The sequence below is a fragment of the Pagrus major genome, chromosome 5, assembly GCF_040436345.1.
Source record: "Pagrus major chromosome 5, Pma_NU_1.0".
Taxonomy (NCBI): domain Eukaryota; kingdom Metazoa; phylum Chordata; class Actinopteri; order Spariformes; family Sparidae; genus Pagrus; species Pagrus major.
The window spans coordinates 27,554,753-27,572,487 of NC_133219.1; the positions used below are offsets into that span (position 1 = coordinate 27,554,753).

The 17,735-nt window shown below is 39.4% G+C and overlaps 1 protein-coding gene across 4 annotated transcripts in view; it reads right to left on the minus strand.

The window, feature by feature from the left end:
• The window catches only part of LOC140996244 (CAP-Gly domain-containing linker protein 4), a 41,030-nt gene that overhangs the window by 17,402 nt on the left and 5,893 nt on the right, over nucleotides 1-17,735 (minus strand). For 3 of the 4 annotated variants that reach the window (XM_073466570.1, XM_073466572.1, XM_073466573.1), the window contains exons 2-7: nucleotides 14,340-14,471; nucleotides 10,917-11,056; nucleotides 10,422-10,515; nucleotides 10,035-10,196; nucleotides 7,736-7,854; nucleotides 1,978-2,226 (exon numbers count right to left, since the gene is read on the minus strand). In XM_073466570.1, coding sequence (XP_073322671.1) covers nucleotides 1,978-2,226; nucleotides 7,736-7,854; nucleotides 10,035-10,196; nucleotides 10,422-10,515; nucleotides 10,917-11,056; nucleotides 14,340-14,457 — 882 coding nt within the window. In that variant the 5' untranslated portion in view covers nucleotides 14,458-14,471. Of the gene's footprint in view, nucleotides 1-1,977; nucleotides 2,227-7,735; nucleotides 7,855-10,034; nucleotides 10,197-10,421; nucleotides 10,516-10,916; nucleotides 11,057-14,339; nucleotides 14,472-15,127; nucleotides 15,194-17,735 lie in introns of those variants that run through there. The other variant, XM_073466571.1, reaches the window with a different exon arrangement.

A 17,735-nucleotide genomic window follows, 5' to 3' on the forward strand; every position in this document is an offset into this window, starting at 1 on the left:
AAGGGAATTTTTAAAACATACGCTGTAAATACACTGTAACTGGTGCTTATAATTACAGTGTTGGTATGTCACTATGTCCGTATATCACTTTGTTTACACTTCATCTGTCAATTTGCTGTCACACTGCCACAAACAACACTGTTTTGTTAACATAGCCAGCTGTGCACACCACAGACCGTGTGAGGGCCGATGAAGAATAGATAAGCCTAAAAAAATCTTTCAACATTGTTACCAGACATTTAGAAGAATCACAGCTGGATGTGGATAAACTTGAACATGCATGTTGATTATATGACTAAATGAAGTGTCAGACATAACCCTGAATGCTGGATGGATGCCAAAAGGGTGTTGCTTAGCAACAGGAAACTATTTTTCTCAGTTGAGGGCTGAAATAATTGTAAAGAAAAAATTAACCAAAGCTTCTGTCTTTGTTTAGCAAAAACCACGGCACAGCTGCGCTGCACTGATGTGATGTGGCTACAGGCGTGAAGTTGGTGCTCCAATCCATTTGGCCCTGGCTGTGCACTAATTTTATGTGCTATTGTCATTGTAGTACAGTAGGAGTTTGAAAACTACATCAATGCAATCAACAGTTTCAAGGAAAAAAGCTGTGCAGCTGGTAATGGATCATGTCTTAGTCATTTACTAGGGGCTCATGCTGGCCGGTCTGGCCAAGGGGGGTGGATTGCAATAGTATATAAACATCTCCACACTTAACATTCATTATTAGCTCTGTTGATTAGGCCCATTTGAAAAAGCAGCCAATTTTTCTTTGACTTCTGGTTTTTAATTGTGAATACTTTTAATTCAGTGTGGTGTAAAATACATTAAAAGTAAATAAGAAGGTAGGAAGTTAACAATTAATGAGTCAAATCTAGCGCTACCTGCTTGATATGCAGATATGCTATAGTTTTAAAGCTGGGATTAGAGAGGACTTTTCTATATGTAAAAACAGAGAATGTTAGTTATTAACAGAATGAGTGAAAGTAATTTGGAGAAGAACTGGAAACCTCTAGTCTATTCTTGTTTATTAGATGAATTTTTCCCAGTCTTTCTATCAAGTGCACACACAACAATGAAATGTCCCTTTTACAGGACTTTTTGGGCATCTACTGACTGACTTAATGTTTTCATGTAGGTTTGTCTTAAACCGCAAGTCCAGTAAAAGCTTTTCCCAGACCTGACCTGTCATTTTACATCTTCATTTTTAAAAAAAAAGATTTGCAAAATTGCAGTCAAGAATTTGTCATTATTTTTTCCATTTTCATTAATTACAAAAATTACTGTGATAGTGGTCATTAACTTGCATTCATATTTTAAATTGAAAAACATGAATTTTCAAAATCTACCAACATCATTGTGATGAAAATTTACAAAAGTTAACTGTTCACCTCCTATTCAAAGTGAAAGATTGCCATCACTGACACTTTGGGGATGCAAAAGATTTTTTAGGATTTGTTGTCTGGGCCGTTTCAAATTTAATTGGAGCAGAGGAGCTTAAGGTGCGCAGCACAGCTGTTTTCAAAACAGTGAAATTGTCAAAAACAAAATCAAATTGATTTTTTAGTGAAGAATTACAAGCCATCAAAATGTAAGTACTGATACATGGGCTAATTATTTTAGTGTTTTATACTATATACAAAAATGTATAAGGAAAAGGGAGTCATCATTTATTTTGTCTGTAGTTATAAAGCCAACCCCATGTGAGTTGGAGATGGGTTGAATGCAGCCCTTGACCAATAGTTAGTTTGATGTCCTTGTTACATCAAAGCTATAGCCACATGTTCTTGATTGCTGCTTTCTTTAACTGCAGCACTCACTCTCTGTTGCTTGGAGTCAGTGTACACTCATTTGAATTCAGCTAATCATCAGGTCCTAATTAGAGGGTTGGGAAACATCTCTGTATTGTACCAGTTTGAGATATGATAAAATTAACATTTAATTGTTCTTTCCTTTTGTTAGTGACCTACCACACACCTTCTGTCCAGCAATCACCACGCAGTCACCTAGCCGGATTCCCATGGTGGCCAGCTGTATCCGGGCCTTATCGGAGAGAGCAGGAGGGGACAGGGCTTGCAGTGTGAGGGGCAGAGGGGAGCTGGGTCTGGGTAAAGCCTGTCTCAGCAACGTGCGGAGCTCTTTTGCCACGGCGGCTGCATCTGCCATCTCCAAGGGCATGTCGAGGGGATCAGGCACCACGTCTGCTGGGCACTGCCCTTTTTCATTCTGTAGGAAGAGACAAGCACGAAAGAGTTATAATACAATGAATGAATCAGAAGTGAATTTCATCCAACAAGTTGTTTTTTAATTTGCCAGCATTCCATGCCAATGTAATATAAATGATCAATACTGATAACTATTAAGTTCAGTATCAACCTCCCTGATGACAGACTCTTAGATCCTCAAATAGTACAAACTTGTATTTTTGCTTCCACTACCAAAACTTTCCTCATTATAAGTTGTAAAACTTGGATGCTGGGCCTCACAGAATCTCTCATCTTATCTCTACTCCCAAAACAACATCCCCCCCGCAGGGCCATAGCGAAGATTTTAGAAACAGTAAGGTCATTTGTCCTAGACCTGCTAGGGGGTTTCAGGTACCTGCCTAAAATTATACTTTTCATTTCAGATTCTTACTGCATTGAAATCACCTTCACTATTAAACACACTGAGCTGAGAAGCACAACTACAGGGACGAGCAATACTGCTCTGTAGCTTATTGGTGGAAGCAGCCTGGTTAATTTTGAATTTAGTGGTTGCTACACCTAGAGAAGTAAGAGGAGCTGGAAATTGTTTGATTTAGTTATTTTTTTTGTTTTGTTTGTTGCAATAAATCAAACTATGATTTTCAAACATTTTCCAGTGACTCAATGAAGTTGCATACAATTGTTGAAAAGATATATTTGCCTCGTAAGTCTTTAAAGTTACACTGTAGTTTTGGGGAAGAACTTTTAATGATCTTCATGGACTGATTTTTCTGCCTTAACAAACTATTAAAAACTCTCTTTGCTTTCATGACTGAATAAACAAACTGACCTTTAAAGACAACACAATTTCATACTGTTTAACTTTGTTTATATTTGCCAGACCATTCTGCCTTTCTACCTTAAACACTGTTCTGGGGACCTTTTTTTCCTCTGAGAACATTGTATTATTACATCATTAATATTGTAAATATCAAAATTCCGAGTTTGAATTTCTTCTCCAAAACTACATAGTGCTCCTTTAAATTAAATATTTAACAATCTATTATATTCCTTTTAAGATAAGAAATATAATACTAAAAATGTCATTCTTATTTGAAACAAAATATGAAGAAGAGATATTTCTCATAAGTGATCAATGAAGTAGTGATAAATGAGGTGTCATTGAAACATTTTGCATACAACTCTCTATCTGTGCCTCATTTCCTGTGTGCAAAGACCCTGATACACGAAGGCGCAGCACAGAGGGCAAAAGGAATTAGAAAAACTTGTCATTACAAAATCTTTATGAGCACAATAACCCAGAAGAGACAGGACATGACCTTGGTGTCCTCAATGGTAGCTACAGGCCAGCCCTCCTGCCTGATTCAACCAGTAAGCGCACAAGTTAAGTAGTTCAGAGAGACTAGACTCAGTAAGAGTTGAGATAGAAGCCCCTTTTACACACCTTCTACCCTGAAATTGTCCAGACATTAGCTGTATGTGAGAATGCAAATGTCCGAATCAATTGTCCTGGACATTAAACAGACTTTACACTGCCAGTTCCCTTATACAAAGTCCATGTAGGTTCCGATTAAGCCCATGTGTGGATAGAGCAGGTCATCATTAGCTACTTATACTCTTTTCTGCTTTTCCAGTTTTTCGTTGATACTGCGGATATGTCCAAATACATGTAGTATTTATATCAACACAGAAACAACACCACGGAGAATGTGTCTGATATGAACCATCTCCCACTGTGTGCTGGATGAGTGAAAGGACAATGTCCGCAGCTCATATGTGTGAACGAGTCGGCAAACAAGTGTAAGTGGAGGCAGGAGAAGAGGGCTGTGGAGGTGTGACAGATGAGGGGAGCTCGTTAATTCATCACCAAGGCCTGACACTCACATTTTGGAACACTGAGGTAATATACGTGTCACCTAATGCACAACAGTGGCTTGAATGACTGTGTGCGTGCAGCTGTTCTGATCCAACCTTTTGAAACAGCATTACACGAGACTGATTCAAGGAAAGAAATGGTCAGTTCAATGTGAATCTTCTATATTTTGTGTTTTGAATTGTGTTTTTTTTCCCCTTTTACAATCTTAAACCTACTCATCTCTACCTTTGTGCTTTAAATAGATAGAATAATAAGACCAATGATCACTTCTAGGTATTTTCCGTGCATTTCACCAAAGTGCCTTGAGGGAACACAATGAGAAGCTCTCACAGTGAACCATCATACTGTTTCAAAACTGTCACACACTCAGCCACACACATAGTGAATGTTTTTACCAACTCCATAGCATCCATACACTGTGTCTACAGCAGCAGTTAATTTATTTTTATAAATGTATCCTAATAAATTACTCATAAGCCTACAACTCTCTCAATATACATATGTCACGTCGCCAAACAGATTCAACTATGTGGTCTATCTTAGTGCTCTACTGTCGTACTCAACTGCACATGTTTTGTTCACTCCAATTACAGTACATACACGATGAGGACTGAATATTTTAAACATCTGTCAATATAGTGTAATCCAAAACAATACCAGTGGGTGTACAGAGGTAAGAACTGTAATAAACTAGTAAATCAGTGCATTCTAAACACAATCATGTAATGCACGTGATGTGGCAGTTGCAAACTTTAAAATGTCGTACAAACTCAAACTAGACTTTTCCCTCTGTGTGATGATAAAATGTATGCCACATTGAGCACTTTGGCTGATAGATCCAAACTGTGTAGCTTAAACCAAATAGATAAAACAAAGTTATAACATCTTGTGTTTTCAACAAGGGTTGTAACATTAGCATACAGCTCATGGGAGATGTATGTGCCAGCAAAATGTAAAGATGGGATGACTTCACAATCCAGCACATACCAAACAGACCTGCAACAGTGGCTAACTCAAAATCTTGAACAATCAAGCAATCCACTACAGCAACATGCTCCTAATGGAAAGTATGATGAGTTGCCATTGTTATTAAGTCATAAAATATGTGGTGATGGAAGCATGAAATGCAAAGCACATTTTTTTTATTTTTCCAGCCTTATAAAACTTTCCATTGCTCAAATCCAAGGTTTGTTTAGCCGAATCTCTACAGGGCCAGAGAGGAGAAAAATCAAATTAAACCTCTTCCAAGTCTGACCTTTACTCAAAAGGAGAAGGGAGATTTTAAACTGAGTTTCTTGGCTATGATATCATGCCTAATACTCCACTGCCAGCCACCAATGACATCTTTCAAATTCAACCGACACAGTTTGGTGGGTAAAGCATCGCAGTACATCACAAATCAGGGCACGTGCCTATACGAATTGAATATGGTGCTGCCAAAGATGGCTGATAGTGATGTTATACAAACTATTTTTCACAAAAATACATTTTCTACTGAAAGAAAAGACATGTTACATGTTCCAGGAGACACAAGGCTAGTGTTGCATTTCTTTAAGTAATAATCAAATAGTATAGGCTAACACTATCAGAACATGTAGACACAGATGCAACATATCTCTAGGGCTGAGAGCAGCAGAGACTCGATAAACCTTAAATAATGAAGTTGAGAGAAAATAATCTCCCTTCAATGGTGTGAAGGACAAGGAACAAACATCCATGTCTCTAAACCCCCAAATCTCTAAATAAAGGGTTAAAAATAAAAGCTGGTTCACATCAGCCATCTTTTACATGCTCTCCAAGCTTTTCTTTCAGATACTAAAACATAAAGAGCCTCTGCACTCATCTTTGAGCAGGGGATTATGGTATGTAGTGCTTTGCTGACCTCCAGTGGGAAAATTAGTGCTTACAAATAAAAGGCACCAGCCTCAATGAATCTCAAAAATCTAAAAGGATGCTAATGGCATGAGACAATAAGACATAAAACGTCTAGTATGGATAAACACGTTATAATAACTTTATAATTAATACTTTATTCAAATGTATAGGTCATGACAGACTGCATGGTCTTTCGCCACATCCCCATCCACTGGAAATCTGCTATGCATCCTTTAATTCAAGATAACAGTTAATCAAGGCTGTTCAGCAAACCCCTCAGCCAAGGCTTTAAATGACTGGAACTGAGGGGCACAAGGCAGACACACACATACACACACACAAAACACACTGAATATCCAAAATGAAATAAATGTAAGGTCTGAGAGAGTACTCACAAGAATGCAATATGTTATATTTAACTGCATGACTACTGAACATGAATAACTGCAACATAAACACTTATTTTCAACTCAAAGGTCTCCATCGAACCAGCCTAATGCAGTAAATAAAGAAGTGACGATTACATCACTAAAAAAGGCTTTGTAATTTTGACGGTGGGAAAAATGTGGGAGTGATTTTCTTTTGATTGATGACGTCTGCGAGCGAATGCAGGGGGTGGAAGCAGTATTATCGACACCCACAACCTGATGAAATCCAATACAACAGCCTTCACACAAACAACTTTTGTTAGGTTTATGATGGTTCGTTTTTGTTAAGACTGTATCTGAGAAGTAAAAATTCAACAATATGGTAGTATTTTTATTTTTCAGACTGCAGTTTGTGGTGGTGCTGTATTGAATGAGATGTATTATGTGAGGTTATTTAGTAGTGCTGAAATGATAAAATCCACTAATTGATTTATTTAAAAATTTAAGATGCCATTTTCTGGTTTAGCACCTCAAATGTGAGGAGAAATTGTAATGGGCATTTACTGTATAAATGACTTTTAAACAAAAAAAAAAAAAAAAAAAAGCTTCAAAGGTTAGATTAATAGTCATTTTTCAACATCAGGGTTGTAGAACAAAATATAAGTTGTAGTTCCTGTCTGCTGCACAAGAAGAAAAAAAAATCTGATGGTAGATGGTTGAGAATAAGTTCAGGAATCTCACAGCCTGAAGCTGCTTTGTAGTCTGGTGGTATGGTAGCAGATACTTCTGTATCTTTTCCGAGATGGCAACAGGGTGTACAGACTGTGGCCTGGGTGGGTGTTGTCTTTTAATATCCTTTGGGCTCTGTGCAGACATCTCACACTAATACAAATAATGGTTAGAGGCTTGAGGTCTTTGCCCTGTATTTTGTTATCATTAATAGATATACGTAGGTAGGGGACAGAGAAATATCATTCCCTTATCACACTGAAACATATTTCTGATAAAGAAGGAATGATCAAGCGATTTGTTAGACAGGATCCTGTGTCATGAGTTCAAAATAAACCAAAGCATCCCAAATGCATTTCAACTGAAGTGCAAGATAGTTCTGCTCAAGAAAAAAACTATTTCATTTTTATATTTGAGAAGGTTGCAATAACGTTTTTGAATCATTAAGTGTGACTGTGTGTCAAAATATTCTCTGAATTTTTGCTTGTCTTTTTAAATTTATGAGAATTCTAATCTGTAGTACAGATATCAGAGCCTTTTACACAAGTTAAATGAGCCCTCAGTGCAGCAGCACAGGGCTCATAATGTGAGGGTTGTCAGGAGAAAGGCTCCCTGCTCTTGTGAAGGTTTGATTCAGATCGCAAAATGATAGGAAAAAAGAAGAAAAAAATATAACTTACTCTGAAAGCAGGGTTGGCTCCCAGCTCCAAGAGACATTTGACAGCAGATGTGCACAGGTTGGATGCAGCGATGTGTAGGGCGGTGCCAAAGTCAAAGTCACTACAGGTGGCATCCACCGCTACAAAAGACAGGAGAGATTAGTATTCAACATTTGTATACATTTTATGGGATTTGGGGGCATTTCTGACACTTCATAATGTTGTCTGAGATGATTTTCTAATAGTACCTTCAAATTAAGACACAGACCTTTGGTTTGTGTAAATATTGCTGGATTAACACCAACTCCATCAGATTTTGTGTTTGAATGGATTACTCAAGACAGACTTCAAGCAAGATTTGCCAGATATGACATATGTCTTGATATAATCATGAGTGCTGGGAGGTGCAAGCACCACCATGATAGTTGCTGGGCTTTGCAGCTGCAACCAGCAGTTCTAAAGGTCTCTCTGTCGGTTGGTCAACAAAAACATTTCCCAACTTTTTGGTGGCCACAGTTTTTGCCCCAGGAGGCTGAAATTTTGCATCAATTAGCTAAAGGGGGTTGGCAGTGGGAGTGGCCCACAACAAAAAGGCATTTCTAAAAGGATTCACGTAACATGACCAAACCTTCTAAAAAAAAGACCGACACATACACCATTTTGTCACATCCCCTTTCATAACATCATGAACCAGTTGTTTTAGACTAGACACTTTCCTTTTGTTGCACCATCAGTTCATTGGTCCACAAAGCTGCATCTTTGCCAAATATATGCAAATTCATGCTTGTTAAAGAATAAAAGGTGAATAATGAATGAGTCAGAGTAGGGGAGATCCTGGTAAATAATGTGAAAGTTGGGACAATACAGGAAGCTGGTCCATGAATCAGGTGTAGCGAACATCCCCAAAACTGGAACATAGATTGATGTAAAAAAAAGACATCAGTTATACAGATAACCCAGCAAACCACCATCTGGGAACAGGCCCCCCATCCATTGTTGAGTCATTGCTACAGCGTTTGGCAGCTGTTATCAGGGACAAATGTGATCTACAACTGTAGTGAACAGGAACCATCATTTTCCTCGTCTCTCAGGGTATTGATATTGCACACACATGCTGTGTCCACTCAGAATCTGCGATGTTGCCCTATTTCATTAGTTTACTAAATACTCATTCACAACTTAATCAGCCCCTGTTGTACAGTAGCCAGACTCATTTTCTGTATTTATGGCACAGATTTCAGTTTTCAGAGTCAATAACCAGAAACAATAACTGCTGGCATATAACCACGAGAGAATCATTTGATCTCACTTAGAACACATTATACTGTTAAAAAAGGCGGGATGCTGTTATTCAAAGCAAAATTGTTAAAATGTGTTTCTGTAATCATTAATAAAGTCAGCATTTGCCTATCTAGTGTAACTATGATTGTCATTTATAAATGTGTATACAAAATAACTTGTTCAGTAATTTCTGTAGTAGCTTTTCTCTCTACTGACTGCAGTCAGCATAGACGCAACATAGCTTGTGTGCTGTATGGCAAGCACAGTAAGGCTCACAGACTTACTAATTCTCACCAGACCTGGATTGGAGACAGCATTAGATCTTCATTTTTATGCAAACTAGCTAAATAAAAAACTGGATTTAACACCAACTCGGTGCATCACAGTATCCAAAAAATTACCCAAGCTTTATAAACTGCAGTAATTTGTCCATACGAGTGTGTCATATCTGAGCAATATTCCTTTAGTGAGGCATGCTTTCAGTCAGGGACCTCCTTCAAGACACACTGCAGTCAACAACGCTTTTCCCATAGTGGTTTGCCCATCTTGGCTCCAGAACGAGGCTTTATTTGCTGAGCAGTGATCTTTATAAACTCCATACTCATTGCCACTTGCTGCCACTGCCCAAGTCTATCCATGCCGCAACATCTTTGTCTGTGTACAATGAGTTGCCAGACCACCTATCCAAATAAATCCACTGACATGCGCAGAAGTAGATGGTCAAAATGTAGAAGAAATCTTACCACATAATGCAACAGCACCATAAACTACAGCCTCAGTAAAGAAAAACATGTGTCTGACTGAATATGATAAGCTGCAAAAGTTAGGCTGCATTGCGTGGAAGTTGTATTGGATTGGATTAAAAGTAGCAACTCTGGGTGCACCTAATAAACAGGCTACACAGTCTGTTTATCAGGAAAAATATAAATTACTGTGGCCTTAATCCCCACTGCAGTTGAATTTGAAAATAGAAATGTTTGCCCTGTACAGACTGTGGCTTGACCTTCCCTCTCTCTCCGGGCTGCAGCTGTGCTCTCACCTCCAGGCTGGGAGGCCTGCAACACCACCCGGATAAGCTGTGGCACATCAAAGTATGCAGCGTAGTGCAGAGCTCTCATGTTAGTCCAGCGTGAGCGAAGGTTGGGATCAGCACCCAGGGCAAGGAGCTGACGAGCAAAGCTGGCCGCTGTCTCTGCATCACCTGATGAACAGAGAAGGGATACAGGTATAAGTGTGTTGGGAGTCAGTTCTAGGGACTGTGTTTAAGCAGTAGTGCTGATGACTAGCAGTGCTTATCGGGTCAAACAGGATTATGTTCAGTGGTCTGAGCAGGAAGATAAACTAACACACAAACAAGACAGTACGTGTGTATAGACGTTTACAGTCCAGCTGAGAGTGTTTATTCAACACCCCTGTCAATACTAACCGATGCCCGGGGCTCCGGCCTTGCAGCAGTAGTGCAGGAGGCTCATATCTGTCAGACCATCTCGATCATTCACACCGCAGCCTCTTTTAAGGATCTGTGCAAAGACAAGATGTGCAGGGTGTCACTGAGGACTGCTGGTATCTGTGCAGAAACATTACATAATAGGCTATAAAGTTAAACTTGCGGGCACTCATCTGATGAATGACAAGTAAGTTGGGCCTCTCATAACTCTACTCATCTTTAAATTTCAGAATCATTGTGCAATATGACATCGAAATCAGGCATTTATTTCTCAAGGGTAGTTGTTATTAAGTGAGAGGAAAGATAATTGCCTGCTTTTACCCTTGAGACAAGAGCTTTACTGCACAATTAACTGCATTGCAGCTACTTTGTGTAACTCTCTGTGGAGGTGGTTCGGGGGCAGGTTGGCACCAACAACCAAAAAAAGAGGTATTATAGTGTTTTCAGTTATCATATTTTGCTGGATGGCGTCACCTCATTGCCGATATAGTCTATGTTCTTCTGAACCTGGGGCACCCACTGCCTGAGGACTGCAAACAGCTCTGGTATGGTGGTACTGGGATCAAGAAGAACTTCTCTGCACTGCGGCTCACTGGGGTCAAAGAAGGAGAACTCTGGAGGTGGTGAGAGAGACGAAACACAACAGAGATGCATTTTAACTGTGATGTAATTCTCATTGATCAGCAGAGCTGGGAATTCAAAGCTTTATGTTTCTTTATGTTCACTTGTATATGCAAGTGAAAAGAGTATATGTGAAACTCTGCAGTTCAGACATACAATAACTTTCTGCAACAGACAGTTCAGTCGATTCAATCAAAATACTAATCTTGGGAAATGCCCTTGCTGTGTTAGCAGATGCAAATTAAATCAGATCAGCGATAGTGGATGGCATGCTGTGAACTAAATGACGCATTAGAGAACCCGACTGAGGCTGAAAACAAATAAGCACGGCCTGTCACAGTCAGTGCCAACACTTATAATTTAGCCAGCATCAAAACCTTTGCATTTGCTTTACTGACTGTATTACATATAAAGGGAACTCAATTCAAGAGCCCTTTACACTGATTAAAGACCATGATTTCATTCCTGATATTCTGGGATGAAAACGATCAACACTCCACTCCATTTAAAAAATCAACTGATATCATATTACCTGTGCAGGCAATGATGTATCATTTACTGAGTAGTATACTTTCTGGACTACATGAGATAAGACAAAGTAAAACTGGAACTGAGGAATTCACTCACTATGTAAAAATCTGATATTTCTGAAATCATTCTGTAAGAAATGTGATGGTCATCACTTGTGTTAGCTTTGTGTTGGTGACAAAATTGTGTTTAACTATTCACAATATAAAAAATAATGCCACGATATGCTAACAATAATAAATGATGATGATTAATAATTATCGATGGAATTATCATCAGCGCACTTACTGGGTGCAGGTTAAGGACCTCAATCTCTCATCCCGTCAAGATCATCAACATTATTTCAGAAGCTGGAGACTACCTTGCGATGGGATCAGAGCAGCCTAGATGCCCCTAGACATGTTCACGTTCTGAGTAGGGGTGTCACGATTTCGATTTTTTATCGAAATCGATCGAAATTACGTCACGATCTCGAGCATCGAAGTCAAAGAGAGGATCGACGATCCCCCCCCCCCTCCCCATGTACAAAGCTACGCACACTACGCAAAGTTACGCAAATGACGCAGCACATTGTAGCCGACGCCGCTAGTTACCTATCCTGCAGGTTATGACACGATGGCGAGTGCAGATAAAGGAGGAGACGCGGCACCGGAGCTTGAAGCAGCTCCTGCTTCTCTTAAATCACATGTATGGAAATACTTTGCGTTCCCGGTGAGTTATGTCGACGACGTTCGCGTTGTTGACAAGAAGACCACAGTGTGTAAGATATGCTATGCGCGTGTACCATACCCGGCCACGGGAAACACTACGAACATGGCAGGACACATTCGCCGGCATCACAAAGATGTAGATTTGACAGCTGGGAAAGCACCATCACTGGTCCAGCCAACTATTCAATCCTCGTTTGCAATAAAACTTCCACAGACCTCAGCTCGCGCAAAAGCTATAACTAGCGCTATAGGGTTATTTATAGCAGCAGACCTGCAGCCTTACTCGGTGGTGGAAAACACGGGATTTAAACATTTAATTAGCGTACTTGAGCCACGCTACAGTATGCCCAGCAGGTCGCATCTTACAACAAAAGTGGTTCCCTCCATGTATGAAGACGTTAAAGAAAAAGTTGTGAGGGGTCTGAGCAATGCAGAGTTAGTTGCCTTAACAACAGATGGCTGGACCTCAAGAGCAACTGAGAGTTACATCACCGTCACAGCGCACTACGTCAATAAAGATTGGGAGATTGAAAGTCCAGTCCTTCAAACTCGCCCCATCTATGAAGCACACACAAGTGATAATCTGGCAGAAGTGCTAAAGGAAGATTATTAGATTGTTACCTTTATATTGCAAATAAATAATTTAAATTTGACCATTAGTGCCTAATGTGATACATTATGGAAATTGCATCACTTACATGTAGCCCAACTTTTGAAATAAGATTTACTGTACAAAATTTGATGAATAAAACCAATGATCGTAGACTAGACTAGTCTGAAAATAGCATAGGCGTCTGTGCTGTAAGAAAAAGAAAAAAATCGAGAATCGAATCGAATCATGACCCTAAAATCGAAAATCAAATCGAATCGAGGATTTGGAGAATCGTGACACCCCTAGTTCTGAGCCATGACTACTCAGTAATCATTACTACATTATTACATGAAACAACAGCCATCTACACTCCTGTAAAGTTTTGTGACAGTGACAGCTGTGACTCTATTGTGTTGACAAAATCTCTCCACAGCAGACAGACATATAAACACCTGGCTAAGAACTCAAAATCCCTTCCTAGGTAGTTCCTACCACAATAGATTGTGGCGTATTTATTGTGGCGTAACAAAATGGGACGACACCCCTATTTCCACCCCACTTGTATGGACTATGCCCACTTTCTATCTTAACCTTCATTTTGATCTCATCTGCACCCCTGTGAATTTTCGTTAAATCTGTTCAGACACAGACAGGCTACAAAAGGTGTCTCTAAAGCCCTATTCGCATGGGACAGATTATTACCAGGGGACCTCGTATGTTTTAGAAATTACCACCCCACGTTTGTGTACCTTGTAGGGCATTTGGACCGGATAAGTGAAGTCTGCATCCTACTCGAATTTACTAACAGTATCTCCTGGATATGATGTCATGGTTTCATGTAACATCAACTTTCAGAAGCGAAGTGTCTCTTCTTCAGCAGCCACATTATTAATATGGTTTTGAGTTGATCTGCCCACTTTCTGCATTTGAACAAGCATAAATACACAGCTGAAGCTAATTTAGACCATATTATTTCATGAGCCGAGAAGGATTTTTCTACTTGTTCAGATGTTTGACAACAGAAAAGAAATGTTTGTAAAAGAAATACAACCCCAAATCAGAAACATGCCATTTCACACGGGACTACCGAGGTCATGTGTCTATTACCACATGACCTGTGTTTGGCGAAATATGGAAGGTAATATGCTGAACTTTTCTCTCCTGGTAATACTCATCCTAAAACCACATTTTGACATGATGAAACATACACAATGAACATTACCAGTTGACACTGTCGCAGCTTGTAATAATTATTTCTGTTTTGTTCTTGATTAGTCTCACCTTCTGGTGCACTGATCAAATGATCAATAATCATAACTCATTGATGAAGTTTTTAATATGTCATAAGTCTGCTCAATACTGCCCTGAGGGTGTTAATTAGCATGAAATGTCACTCAGCTCCACTGTGTGTATGCATCAAATGTGTGCAAGTGTGTGGATCCTCACCACAGTCACTGGGCATGGGTGCAGAAGCCACCTGGTGGATAACCGGCCGCTGATGGGAAGAGGCCCAGCCCAGCACAGTGTCTCCCTCGACCAGCTCTGAAACATCCTCCTTTGTCATCTCCCCCTCAGGGCCTATGGCAAGAACAATATTAGAAGTCCTATTCTGAGAACACAAGTAGGTCTAACCTCAACAAAGCAGTGAGAACTCCACTTCTTTTATGAGGAGACATGATTTTAATTGAGCTTTCTCAAACATATGCAAGCGGTAAAATAGATTTAGAGTATCAACATCCTCAGCAAGTGTAACACAAAAAGTTGCAACTAAAGCATCCGTACAAGACAATCGGTATTGTCAATATTATTATATTGTATATGACATTGTGTGCTATCAAGGTATAAGGTGTAATTTGATAATGTGCAGTGTGGTAATAAGGATTATAGGAACAGACAAACCAACAAGAAGGGAATCTAGTATAGTATAGTATAGTATAGTATAGTATAGTATAGTATAGTATAGTATAGTAGCAAGGATTAGGTAAGGAGAATTTCATATGCCAAAAAAACAAATATTGAACAATGTTTTAAGCTTTCCTAAAGACTATAAAACCAGGATAGGTTCATGGCTTAACTACAAGCCTAATATTGAAACACTGAAATTATAAATAGGAAGGAGGAATGCTGGGGAAAAGGACAGAAATCTGAAATTGTTGAACTACAAGAACACACACAGGCCTACGCTTGGACAGGCAACACTAAGCCTAGAAGCTTCCACACTAGCCAACACTCACTGTCATCTTCTCCTTGATCCTTTTTCTTGTTGATCTCCATAAGAGCCTCTCAGTTCAGCTTCCAGTTCAGCTAAGCTAAAATCAAGAGACACAGACTGGGTCCAGCTGAAGATCTAACCAAGCTGCTTCCAAAAATAACTCCCGGCACATAGACAGTCCAGTCCTCAATCTCCAATTAAACTGCCCCTCTATGCTTACCCTGTTGATCCCCAACTCCCAAGTCCAGGGGCTATTTACAGCTGCTGGCATGGTCTCCTCACTCCTGACTTTCCCCGGCTGGAATGTCACTCTCACTTTCCAGTTGTGTGCACTGCTGACCCCGCTGCCACCTCATCTGACTAGTCAACCGTAAGACCCACAATGCAGAGAATGGGCCATGTGGTAACAGTGCAAACAAACACAGTGTAGAAGGGCAGTAAAGTGATGGTTGCATTTAGGACAACTGTCCTTCACTGTGAGTCCAATTACCCTTGACAGCAAGCATCCACCCTGATAAAGCACCCATTGGTTAAAGACTACAAGAGTCCCTACAAGAAGAGGTGAAAGTGAATCGCTCCGTAAAAACACACTTTGCTCCGTTCGGGGAGACAGCATAATGGAGCTTCAAATAGTGATACACGATAAAGTACTGGCCCAATATTGCAAAATTTACATTATCAGCTATGTATTGGTATTGGTAAAATTATTGCTGAAAAAATTGCTAAAATTATGAAGCCAAACTGCTTTTCTTGACGTAAAAAGTAAAGCATCTACACATTTTGATACAGTAGGTAGCACCATGCTGCTCTAAAGTTGGTTTGCAATCCGTCAATAAATACAAAGAAGAAGAAGTGCAGCCTGTTGTGCTCATGACACCAACTGCTGAAGCTGGATAGAGCCTCAAATTGTAGACTAGAGAGCCAAGTGTCTGTTCACTGCTGTGGGCATTTTAAGTGGAAGACAATACCATTGTAATTTGCAATACTTGTGCTGCAAGGGCTCCAAGAGGACAGAAAAAAGTATTTTAAGTTTTAACACGGCAAATCTTATTAGAGCTATGGAATGTGAAATCATCCATTTTTGCCCATAACATTTTCTCAGGTGCGCATAGCTAATAGTTAGGAACTTTTCTTAGAATACAAAAATGTGAAATCATTGGTTATCTCAACAGCATCGGTTATTATCATATCGTCTGAAAAATACAACTAAATCATTCATCCCTGGTTTCAATCAAACAAAACATTTTTTTAAGCTAAAAAGTACGATGCAGCTATCAACAGAATTATGCACCACATTTGTAGAGAAAAGTAGGGGTTGATATCATTGCTAAACAGAAAAAATGATATCATGAGAAAGACAGTAAAATCTGTCAGATTTTTATGAGTAGATCATTTACACATATATACAGTAGATATAACACAGATTATATCATACATAGTACATTTATGCGCTGTGAGAACCCCTATGTGAAAATGTTCACTCAGCCTTATAGTCCAGTGTATATTACCAGACAGTTGCCTTTGTGAGTAATGCAAAATAATCTATTTTAAAATAAAACTGCTGTATGGAGGCTAGCTTCAGTGTTACACAGTATATATAATAACAGCAGAACTGTTCCTGATTACCAATTAAACTAATATGAAGAGTTTATCTAAAACCTTTCCAGTGGAAAAACAGGGCCATTTCAGGTTTTCATGGTTCCCTGTGTCTGCACATGACAGCAAAAAAGTTTGTGAGACAAAAATGTCACACTGATGTTACACCAATCAGGAGCTAAAAGCTGTTGTCATAACCCAGCTGATAGTCCCAAGTGGAAAGAATTCACTGAACGCCACATGGAGAAGCACATGCACTGACATGTTTTCCAGTTATAGTCTTGTTATAGAACAAAGGACTGTGGTAAGGCAGAAGAGACAGTGTTTTGTTTTGGACATAAATTGCGATTTTAGTCAGTTGTTTAGCATCAACTTCCCTGCTGCCAACGAGATGAGAAATGCCTCTCTGAGGTCACTGACTGGCTGTCTAGAGATTAGTGTGACTTGGGACAATGGCCTACATTCGCAATAAGCGTCTCCTTGTTTGTCTGACCCATGATGTCACCCTGCTCCCATCCTCACAGCTAATGAAGATACAACACTGTGACATATTTCAAACTGATACCCTACTTTATGACTATTTCATGATGACGTGCACACTAGCCGCTTTGTTTGAATGCAGTGCTTATGAATGTTTTGAATGCCCAGCTGAACAAAACATCAAGATTTTGGCATTCCACACACCACAGTTTGTTATCAGGATAAAATACTAAATTAAAAAGTTAAGTCAAGCATATGGGTATGTTACTGTTACTTATTAAAAATACAATAAACTGTGTTTATTACTATAAAGACTTGGTTTTGTTTCAGCATTGTGGAGCTGTTCAGGTTTACTAAATTAATATCACAACTTCAGAGAAAAATGGGCCACCAACACTGTTTTCACTTGGCCGAACTGGATACAGCATTTATATTAGTGTATGTACTTAGTGAAGGCAGCTGGCGCTATAATAAAAGTCCTACCACTCATTTACTTGACAGTCTGCATGTGAACGCATCTGTTATTTACGTTAACCTGACATTAGATAGCTGAC